This window comes from Lissotriton helveticus, chromosome 1_1 (assembly GCF_964261635.1).
Source record: "Lissotriton helveticus chromosome 1_1, aLisHel1.1, whole genome shotgun sequence".
In the NCBI taxonomy this organism is placed as follows: Eukaryota; Metazoa; Chordata; class Amphibia; order Caudata; family Salamandridae; genus Lissotriton; species Lissotriton helveticus.
The window spans coordinates 600,069,954-600,082,047 of record NC_136057.1 but is presented as its reverse complement, the minus strand read 5'-3'; the positions used below and the strand labels follow the sequence as shown (position 1 = coordinate 600,082,047).

The 12,094-nt window shown below is 44.7% G+C and overlaps 1 protein-coding gene across 1 annotated transcript in view; it reads left to right on the top strand.

Moving 5' to 3' along the window:
• Positions 1 to 11,041, top strand: part of LMNTD1 (lamin tail domain containing 1) — a 1,426,354-nt gene extending 1,415,313 nt beyond the window's left edge. The window contains exon 17 of the mRNA XM_078647754.1: positions 10,886 to 11,041. Within this exon, the coding sequence (XP_078503880.1) occupies positions 10,886 to 11,041 (156 nt within the window). The remainder of the gene's footprint in view (positions 1 to 10,885) is intronic.
• The last annotated feature ends 1,053 nt before the right edge of the window (positions 11,042 to 12,094 follow it).

The following is a 12,094-nucleotide window of genomic DNA, read 5'->3' as shown; positions in this document are numbered from 1 at the left end:
AAAGTGCCAAAGTCAGCCGATGCTCATACGAAATTGACAACAATGTCAGACATGAATTCCACTTGATTCTCAATTTTATCCAGTAAAGGGGAACATTCCGAGGAGTCATCCACTGCATTAAATAGTTTATTTATAGCAGACAGCAAGTATTGGGAAACATAAGAGCCATAAATCTCCACCCTCAAAATCAGAATTCACTTTTCTGAGGGCAGAATCCACCTTCTCATCAGTCATGTCCTTGATAATAGCATCCTCCGTCATGGAAGTTCTGCCAATTAGACCTGCCACAAAAGAGCCGATAGGAATAGAATCAGGCAAATTTACGACCAAGACTTCATGGGAATATAATTTAGCCATGAGTGGGGCAAAATTATTTTATCTGGGTCCTGTCCTTCCCTTTTAAGAGCATGCAAAATTAAAGGATGTGCTAGGAAATCCAACTCTGAGGCACTCTGGAATTGGCACAATAATCCAGAAACAGAGGTCTCATGCACCTTTCTGGCATTACAGCCGTCTTCAGCCCGGCTTGCTCAAACCCAGATCTTTTGACTGGGTGTGAGTGTTTGATTGGTTCTGATGCTCCGTCCATCACCACCCCCTTTTGTACCGCTTTGGCCACCATAAGTGTGGCAGGGTATGCTGAGACGTGAGTCCCTTGCTCACTTTGCCACTGGATTCAAGCTAGCCGGGCTGAAGACGGCTGTAATGCCAGAAACCGGTCCTCGGAAGCTTGTTTCCGGTCCAGGGAAGGCATGGCTTGGCAGTTCGGGCTGGACTGTTCCCATGAGGCACAGGGTCAGACTGATTTGCATATAGCCATGTCTGAACTGGGGTGGCAGAGTGGGCTAAAGAACGGTGATGGATCAAACCCAGATCTTGTGACTGGGTGTGAGTGTTTGATTGGTTCAGATGCTCCGTCCATCACCACCCCCTTTTGTACCGCTTTGGCCGCCATAAGTGTGGCAGGGTATGCTCAGACGTGAGTCCCTTGCTCACTTTGCCACTGGATTCAAGCTAGCCGGGCTGAAGACGGCTGTAATGCCAGAAACTGGTCCTCGGAAGCTTGTTTCCGGTCCAGGGAAGGCATGGCTTGGCAGTTTGGGCTGGACTGTTCCCATGAGGCTCAGGGTCAGACTGATTTGCATATAGCCATGTCTGAACTGGGGTGGCAGAGTGGGCTAAAGAACGTGATGGATCAAACCCAGATCTTTTGACTGGGTGTGAGTGTTTGATTGGTTCAGATGCTCCGTCCATCACCACCCCCTTTTGTACCTGATTCACCTAGAGGTCAGCCATGCTGAACATAGAAAGGAGAGTCTGCCTTTTCCTCATACCTGTCCATCCATCCAGCAAGACCGAAAACGAACATGAGGAATACTGGGTAAGTATGTGTGAGGGGGCAGGGTCGGAGACCACAGGGGATGGTGGTTCAGAAACACTAGGATCAGTATATAATGAGGCAGAGTCGGGAAATAGTGCACAAAGCGAAGGCTTTATTTTCAGATAGGCTTTCTCCTCTTAGTAGTCACTCTCAGTCTTGCGAATTCAGAGGTATCCGTTCTGACTCCTCTGGTGAAACCGGGGCTAGCCAGAATGAAGCAGGGCTGTAGATCAGTCGATCTGCTCGCTCCGGTCGTCAGGTGAGTGGATGTTGGTCTGCTGACTGGCTCGTGACTCCGTCCGGAGGAATCCCCAAAAGCAAAGGAAAGAAAGGAAACAGTCACTGGGGCGTCCGACTTGGACTTGCAGGGGCCCGGGAGTGAGGGAAACCAAGTGCACAATTACAAACAGCCGTCCGTGGTGCTCGTGAGGGGAAGGGAACTCGGCTATACAATATTTACACTGGGTCTCGAGGTTTCAGCGGCTCACTCCGTCCCACCCAGCCCGCCACTGCACCCCGTACCTTGTCCAGCCACGCTCCTCCCGTGGGACCGTGGCAGGGCGAAGCGCCAAACCGGTGGCCTCCTGGCTTGACGACCGCTGGGCTCTCTCCGTAATCTTCTCCTCCGATCTCCGACTGCACCTCTCTCCGTCTCCACTCCAGTACACCATCCGCCTCCAGGGAAACGCCGTCCGTCCTCTCCGTCGCTCTTCCTGCTTTTGGCTCTCCCGCGCTGTTGGTGGGCGTGGCCTCGCCGACCTGTAGTCCTGGGTTAAAGGGACCGTGTTCTATATCCGTAGGATAGTCCCACACTCCGGTTTCCTCCGTTGCACACCAGTCCCCTAGTCTTGTGGCATCAGTCTGTACAGGGACGACAGAAAGGGGGGTCAGCGGCATTGCGGACCACCAGTCCGAGGGCATATCAGCATTGTCATCCCCAGAGCCCGCCACCCCGTCACAGTATGCCTTTAATAGGCAGCAGCCTTATGGCAGTGGTTTATACTTAGCACTCTTCTTGTTCTTTTCTGTCTTGCGAGGTGGAATCACCTTATTAGTGAGGAATGGGACAAGGACAAGACAGAACTGGGGCCAATATGTATACATCATTTCTGAAGGGTGGTTATTTTATTGTTATGTTATTATGGTTCTTCTATAGCGCAACAGCTACTCCAAAAGGAGTGTCCCGGCGCTTTGGCGAAGGAAACCCTCAAGGATGACAACACGACACAACAGCTAGGGAAAGCGGCAAGCCTATCTGGTGAAGAGCCAAGTTTTTAAAGCCTTTCTAAAGGACAGAAGGCTAGGGGTCTGTCTAAGAGAAAGCGGAAGCTCATTCCAGGCACGAGGGGCCAAATGATGAAAGGAGCAGCCACCCTGTCTAACGCGTTTAATGGCCGGGACTACCATTTTAAACAGAGAGGCAGACCGTAGAGCTCTGTTGGGTTTGTAAAGAGACAGACGTTTCCTGATGTAACTGGGGCCGATGGCATGAAGGGCTTTAAAAGTCAACGTCAGGCTCTTAAACTGAACTCTCTTGGCTATAGGAAGCCAATGCAGCTCTTTAAGCAGATCAGAGGCACTTGCGCGTCTAGGAAGCCCATAGATGGCACGGGCAGCTGAATTTTGGACTACTTGAAGCCGCCTCACAAGGTATTTAGGAAGTCCTAGATATAGGGCGTTTGCGTAGTCCAATCTGGACCCGACAAGTGCTTGAACAATGACCCTTCTGTGTTTGATGGAAATCAAGGGCAGAAATTTTCTAAGCATCCGGAGGATGCCGAAACATTTCCCCGAAAGGCTAAATATTTGGGGCCCGTAAGTTAGGTCATTATCAATAATGATTCCTAAATTCTTAGCTTTAACACTTGCCTTTGCAGGTGGAAACAAATCTTGCGGCCACCAGCTTTTCCAAACTGGCTCAGTAGCATAGCCAAAAAAATAACAACTCCGATTTATCGGAGTTGCATTTTAGACCATGCCCCCTGAACCAGCCGAAAACCGCCTCTAGGCAACTTCTGATGCGGCTCCCGTCGAACACCTCGTTCTTGTTATGGGTAAACAAGAGTTGGGTGTCGTCAGCGTAAGACACGATCTGGGCGCCAAAGGACTCCGCCACCTCTGCAAGGGGGGCCAGAAAGATGTTAAAAAGCAGGGGGCTAAGGATAGACCCCTGAGGGACCCCTACTTCCAGAGGTGCCATAACGGCGGAGTGTGGAGGCGCCCAGATCGTTTGTCGGCGGTCGGCTAAGAAGGATTTAAGCCAGTTCCACACCGTCCCCCGAAGACCGCATTCCCAGAGTCGTATTAGGAGGGTTTCGTGGGGAACGGTGTCGAACGCCGCCGACAGGTCCAACATAACCAGCATGGCCTTTCCTCCCGCATCCAACACCTCTCTGATAGCGACAGTGACTTCCAACAACGCGGTCTCCGTGCTGTAATTGGCACGAAAACCGGATTGGGTGTTGTGCAACAGATCGTTCTCTTCGATGAAGTCTGAGATTGATCTGTGCACATGTCTTTCTGCCACCTTCGCCAGGGCGGGGAGGAGAGATATAGGCCTATAGTTGGCATGAACAGTAGGATCTAGGGCTGGTTTTTTTAGGAGTGGAAGAATGAGCGCACACTTCCACGCCGGGGGGACCACACCAGAAGACAAAGAGGAATTAAGAATGGAGTTAATGGGACCATTTAAGACTGGGGCTATTTTGTTGAGACAAGAGACCGGGCAAGGGTCTAAAGGGGAGCCAGACTTCAGCCCGGTCAGATGGACTAACGAGGAATCAAGGCTTAGCGGGGGAAATTCCCAGAGAGTGGGAGCCACAGCTAGATTGGGGAAGGAGAGGGCACCCGGTAGATCCATCTTAGTATGATTGGAGTAACCAGCAAGGGAATCTTGGTTAGTCGTTATTTTATTGACAAAATAGTGGTGACATATACACTGCAATTAAGACGTTCACGATTTTGTAAATAATTACGAAACGCCTGATTACGAGCGCCAAACCTGTAGTTAGTCTGCCCACCGGATTACGAGTTGTAATCCTAAAGGGCAGTCCTACAGTGGTAGTCACCCCGAGTGACCTTTCTAAGGCTCATAGGAGAGCCTTAGAAAGGCACTGCCTTAGGAGTGCTGCAGCCCGGTCCAGTACAGACCGAAATGCACAATGTTGTGCATTTCTGTCTATGCAGGAATAGGGGGTACAAAAAAACCGGGGGCATAACATGTGTCCCTCTGGCATGCACCCCCATGGACAGAGGCAATGGGGGGGTCCCTGTAGGGCCCCCCTTAGATTCCTCACCACCACCCTTTTAATGGCGGGCTCCACTAGCATATCACAGCTTCACACGGCTGTGCCACCACTGCGCGATCGGGATCCCTGCCAGTTGCAGTAGTCCTGTGGTGGTCCCACTGATGTAGTTGTTATACGAGGAGCAGACTGCCAGTTTGGCAGTCCGGGGACCCCCACCTGGGTTCAGCGGTCCCATGGACAGTGAAACTCATAATTAGGCCCTAAGGGCCATATGTATCAAGCCGTTTTTGAATCACAAAGGCCGAAATTCGCATAATATCGGCCTTTGCGACTCGCAAACGGCCGTTTTGCATGTTTTGGGATGTATGAAACATTCCCAAAATAAGGAATTGCAAAGTTGTGCGATTCCTTATTTTGCCATAGCATTTAGGGAATCGCAATTTTGTGATTCCTTAAATGCTATGTATGTAGCATTTTTGGCTAGTGAATTATGGTTAAGAATTCGCAAATTACCACCAACTTTTAGTTGATGGTAACTTGCGAATTCTTCAAAAAATGCATATTTTGGCATTTTTTAAGGTGGCATGTGATGCACACACATGCCGATAGGGCATGTATGTGCGCCATATGCACCTACATGTACATTTCAGGGGTGCAGCAGGGTGTCTTTGAGACACCCCTGCACCCTTGAAATAATTCTCAAATTGCGATTAGCAAATTGCGAATTCACAATTTGAGAATTATTTCGCAATCATTCCTATAGGCCTCCTGGCCCATAGGAATGCATTGGAAATTATTCCTTAATTGCAAATTCGCAAAATGCGAATTCGCAAATAAGGAAGAATAAGGAATCGCTAAAAAATAGCTATTTTTTTTCATACATACCATTTTGCAATTCCTAAATAGCGATTCCTTAAAAAACGCTATTTAGGAAAAGCAAAATAGTTTGTTGATACATATGGCCCTATATCCTTAGGGAACTCTCGATTAGTTTGCACTTTCCCTGACTGAACCTATATGTTAAATGGGGCATGCTGGGTTATATATGTGAGAATGTATGTATACGGAGACTGACATATTGATCTTGAGCTTGTTGTAACTTGAATGAAGAAATTAAAACGTGTGTTAATACACAGAAATTGGCCATCATTTTTCAAAACCTCTTTGGGGAAAACCCGGTCTTTAAAAACTGCCAAGTTTCAGACAGTGTTAATGGTCCAAATTCAATGGTTCACAATTTGCTCGTCATTTGACCAAATATGTGTACATTCTAGCAATTTTATTGTAATGTTACTTAACTAATATGCTTTAAATGCACCATCTGACACACCTTTTCCCAAAATAATTTGGGAAAATAATTCCCATACTTCACTGGAAAGAGAGGCTTTTGCAACCTACTACATTTTCCTCATTGTTCTTTGACCACTATATGTTGTAAAACACTGTTTGACACAAGTGATCACGACTATTTATTCAGGGCCGCTGCCCAAAAATTATTGGGGAGCCTTTTTAATCCCCTGTAATTTGGCTTCATGTCCAATCTGGTTTCCTGCGAGCAAAGAAATAATGAAACATACAGGTTTTTTAAGTGACAGAATAATTGACAAGCGACCTCGTGTCATGTGACATTTCAGCCACTCTTCCTTTTTAATATCACTTTGCATGCGGAGGTTTGGGATCTCATATCATATGGTAAAAGCGAGTCTACAAATCGCAGAATGCAAGGCATTGTTGCTTAAAATACTAGGACTAGCTGAATGCATCTCACGTGTCAATGGGCTTCTTCTCAGTTATGTCACAAATGCTGACTGTTCCAATTTTCTCTATTTTAAACGTGACAGTCACAACACAAGCCAGGAGCTTTTGTGGGGAATGGGAGGAGGGTTAAACTTTTGCGGATGTTTCTCTTGGGTCTCTGAACCAAGAGGCAACTCTTACATGTACTCTTGGGTGAGTAAATATTCCCCGTTTAGCAACACCGAGTGGTAATGCAGCATTCTCTGCATTAAGAAGGAACAAGTACAAGGTTTTCTATTTTATTATTAAATACATTATATAGTAGGAAGGTGGGGTCCCAAAATGTGCAGGGCCTGATGTCAAGAGAGCCCAGTACCCTCTCCTTGTGACAGCCCTGGCTGACCGCACCAATTTGAAAACCTTCTGATCACAGGAAATATGTAATTATTCTATGTTGGCAGCTAAATTGTGGTTCACTTTCTTTGTGACTGACAAATCGTAGTAGTCCTTTTTCTGTCATGGTGTTTTCTCCAACTTTGAAAAACACGTCAACGTAAAGTCTTCCTTAAGTCCCATGGTGTTCGTATGCCTAAATCTAACTGCTTGTAAGTTTTTGTGTATTTACAAAAACTGCAGTTGCCACCAGGGCACAAGTCCTAAAAAAGAAGTGGGGGGACGCCGTCCCAGGAAGTGACGTCACGACAGAAAGTGACGTCACGAAAGGTGCCGAGCTCCTCGTCGCAGAGAGGCCAAAGAGATAAGTCCAGCTGTTTGGCAGGGGGGACAGCGTCCCCCCGGTAAAATAAGTGGGGGGACGCGGTCCACCTGCGTGGTACCCCGACTCGAGCCCTGGTTGCCACATAAGTGGACAACCTCGAGGATAGGGTCCATAGTGGTATCTGTACTATTTTCTTTCGGGCTTCTTTTTGCCTTGTATGGACCTAAGTGTCTCTGATATTCCCTTGCCTCATGACATTTCTCATAATGCATATTCCCTATGTTCCGGAGCGCTAGTTTATATACACTTTTTTTCACCTTTGATTAGAGAGAAGGGTAAAAGTGTTCACAATATGATTCTGTTGTATTTTGCTTTACTGTGTGTGTGTAGTAGTGCGACCCTGCTATTGTTTTGTGTTCCTTTTGTTGCTTGGTGCAAGATTTGTTTAGGGTATTTTCAGGCTGACTGTTTAGCTGTTATCGATTTTGACTGTTCATCAAATCTTTTGATGAATAACCAAGCTTTGCTTATTTTAAGGCATTGAATGTAAACTAGTGTCTCTCTCAGTGCCTTCAGGGGTTGACTGTCGAACCTAAGGAAGGCATTGCAATCAGCTGGTTTATTTCAAGCCTTGGTGGATGATCCAGTATTCCAGGGGTAATGAGGAAGTTAAGGAACCCTCATGTGTTTTGGCTCAGGCTACTGAGGCACCTTGGGCGTGGGTCTTGTTTATTGATCCAGTCAACAAACTGTGTGGCTTCTATTTCACTACCGCTCCATACTATGACGAAATCCCCAATATAAGAACACCACAACCATTGATGGGCTCTGTAGCTCTTTTGCGTCTTGGGCGCTATATATATCTTTTGAGACTCAACTAGTAAATGTAAAGGTTCACCAGACTAGGCATATATTTACAACCCATGGTACCACCAATCCGGTTATAAACGTGTTTAAATCTAAAAGTTTTTTAAAAGCTATTTCAGCTATGTCCATTATTGGAAAAATTGGAGTCATGGGGATCCATGCACTAGTCCCCAATAGTTCTTCAACCACTTTTAGTGTTGCATCTTGAAGAATATTAGTGTGTAGAGCTTCTATACTCGGACATGGATCAAACGCATATCTTTTAGAAGGTTTGGCACATCCCTTGAATCTAGACACTTCAAATCTCAAGCAGTGGCTGCAGAATTGGTAGAGGTGTCCACTATTGAACAGAGTCTAATACTATGGGGCATCCTGAGACGATTCTCCTTAGGTAGATACAAAAAGCTTCTTAACACATATAGAACCCAACTCAGTAGTAACATCCATAACGATGGTGAAGAGCAAGTGCAATGATGAAGCATTCTAGTTGAGTGGGTGAGGTCATTTTCACTCAAAGATGTTTTAGTTTGTGTTTCAACCATAGTCCCAGGAATTGCAGATGTCAGATGCCTAAAGTCCGTCTCCCAGATTTACCATTTACCATGGTCATCGGGATTCCAATGAGCTTAGGGGAAAAACCTTGCTTTAACAAGGATCTTCTCACTGGCATGCTGCTCCACCGCCTCAAAATAGTCTTAAGAGGATCCAGAAATCTGTTGAAGACATTACTTTTAATCAGGCTTATGCATTAGGCCTTACTAATTCGCACCGGGCTCCCATCATTGTCGTGGATGGAATTTTAAAGCTTGCATCACTTAGTTAATGTGTTGTATTAACAAATGTGAAGTTTCCGTCAGGAACCACAGCTACATCACTGTCGCAAGAAAGTGTTGGTGAGTAGACTTTCACTTTTAACTTGCAGAATAGGTTTAGGTCATTTTTTTTACTGGACTTGTGAGAGATTAATACTAAATTGTATTGTGTAAGGATTTCATTTCAGCCTGTTGGATGTCACCCGGTTATTTAATTTCTCCATGCTCCTTTGTAAATTGCCAACAACTTTTATGATAGTTTTAGGTAGAGTTGCACGTCATCCACATGTTAGTGTAGTTCAATGTCCGATTTCTCCTATTCTGCACACAAATTTAACTATTGAGAGAGACGGTATAGGAAGCATCTGAACCACTTGAGTGCTGTGTCATGAAGGGACATCTACATTCTAGCGTTTTCAGGAGTTTGTCATGGTAAACTGGGGCAAATCTCACCAAAAGGTCTAACTGCAGCCGTAGGCATATCTCCCCTTCCCTGCATTTATAATTCAATAAGTGTCTTCAGGGATTTGTATTGTCTCCTGTGCTATGCCTACTCTGAATACTGATTGGAATGGAGATAGCTGTTGTTAAGTATTTGTTCAGGTGCATCCCTACACATTTCTTGATAGTTTTTCCCAACAAAGGTACGTTAGTTGCTGGTCTGTAATTGTGCAGGATTTCTGGGCCAACATTGTGTTTTTGTAGAACTGGTGTCATCTGTCCAGTCTTCAGACCACTTGGATATAATCTTTGTTTCAGGGAGGCATGGAGTAGTTTGAGCCAGCACAGCACTGGTAGGTGGAAGCTGATTTTTATTGCTAGGATGCTTCATGTCCAGAAGGGTTTTGAGCTCAGTCTACATACAGCTAATCACATTCAGTACATTCAATTTCCAATCAAAGCTATGTCGTTAAAGTGAAGAGTCGAAAGGAAAATGCACAAATAAAGACCAGTGGTTTATTTACACTCTCTGGACGAGATGCAGCCCCAAACACCGTTACAGCATTTACATGGGAGGAGCTACAATTCTAGATTATGTGGTGAGCTTCAGCCAATGTTCAACAATAGGAAAAGGCTTGAGTGTCAGCTGCAAACTTCATGAGCTCTAGTTTTCTGTGCAGTGTCTGATTCCTCCAGCCAGACAGCGTGGAAAGATGTGCAAAATGCATGCAAGAATGTTTCAAACTTGCTGTTATATATCTCCCTCAATATTGTAATCTGGCCGGTGCACCCAGAGGACTGAGGGCACCCACTAGACCTACAGGTTCCTCTAGTTAGGGCTGGGAGCTGGGAATTAGAATCAGGGTCTTACTGTAATGGCAACCCTCGATACCTCCAGTGCCGTAAAGGATGGAAACAGGAGTGTGAAATGGGAAAAAATCACCTATACTCAAAAGAACCAGTGCAGGAATGTTGGAATGTAGTGGAAAAAAACCTTTGATTCCCTTTGGGGTGGAAACAGACAAACAGTATCTTTAAAATTAGGGACCCATAGGTCTAGAATGAGCTGCTACCAAAACAATTAACAATAGAATGAGGTGACAGTATACACACTGAACTATGCGCAAGGGAGAGTACACGTTGAATGCACCTTGGGCTGCTGACAAAAGCTTCAGAAAAACATGTAAAGCATTGAGTGTACTCACAGGCTGGTACACCCAGGAGGGAATGGGCCATATAGAACAACCCTGAAAAAGTGGGACAGGGAGGTTAAGCTTCCATAGGCATACGAGGACTTTTGTTTTTATAGCTTCCACCAGTTCCCATTGGGGGTGTGATTTATAAAATACTTGATCTGGGTAAAGTAAGCTCAACTATATAAACAAAAACGAAATGCAATGCCTCCATTCAAAACAACTATTTTTGTTCCAACATTGTAATTTATGCCCTTGTTGGAAATGTGCGAATTTCTTATATATGTTTAATATCTCATTTACTCAAATGTGCTTAATTTACTAGATTATTTAAAGTATTATAATTGATATTTGCCTAGTGTAGCTTGATTATATAGTGAATAAATCTAAAACTTGAAACTCTGCTTTTTGAGGAATTATGCCATAGTGCTAGAACATAAAATTAAGAAACACTGTATGCTAATCGTATGATTATATTTGTATAACAGGCTAGAAGAGGAAAACTAAAGCTTCTGATTCCAGGAAGTTTCCTTCCCCTTTATGATCAGCACAAGGAAGCATTACACGTTTTGCATACAGTGCAGAACCTCTCCTTCCAGCCCCCGATGCCACATCCACATGACTTGCATCATGGTAAAGTTTGACCCCTAAGGAAGGTCAGACTCATATATTTACTCTTTTCTGTTTGGGTGATCTCTGTTGAAGTACCTTTGAATATATGTACGAATGTTTGGTTTTTTTCTTCCCCAAAAGTAGAGAACGCAAATACCGTTTTTTCTCAAATTATATTTCAGCCTTTCTTCAGCATGTAGAAATGTAGATTGAAATAAGTGGTAGGGTCATTTTCCTCAAAAAAGTGAGGCACGCCATACACAGAAGAGCCAAGTATGAGATTGGAAGAACTGGAATTCCAGGTCTAAAATGAACCACAATTCTCACAGAAATAGTTACACACAGTGATGTTGTCAGTGGGCATGAGTCGAGAATAAATATTGCACATCTATTTATTCGTGGTGTAAATAAGATTTGAATCTGTTCATGCAATAAATATATAAAGCTTCCAGGGCACATAAAGGAGATTTTGGAGCAATGCATGTTTCTTGGTCTGTGTCTTTTCCCTGACCCTAGTTTCCACATAAACCACTAGTACATACCCTCACTTCTGAAATGTAGCTGTCTCGTCAAACTAGATGCACCCCCTTCTCATCTCTTCCTGCCCGAACTATGGTGACCACATGCCCAACATTCTTCAACAAGCATTACCCATTCTTCCAGAAATGCTTGTTTGACCTCACGCTTCCTAAAGTGCCATTAGGTACTACCTTTACTTGCGTCGAGTTGCACACATACAGCATAACCAGCACATCTTTATAAACGGATAAGTATTCGCCTTCCCCCAGTTTACCCATCACACATGCCAAACTGTTGTCGCCTCTTTATTTTCTTACCTTCAACTTCATTCTTCTATTTCCTCAACTGCAGCCACCGCCTACCCTCCATGAGAGAACTCATTTAAGTATCATGTGAAATGTGCGCCATCTAAACAGAGTTGAAGTTTGTGCTTACAAATCGGACACACAGCACAAAGTAATCTTCATCTTAAAAGGGAACCAGAGCTATAGAACCATTTAAATTTTCATATAATTGTTAGAACAAGTTTAACCTACACCACTGTAGGAAAATTAGCAGTACTTCCT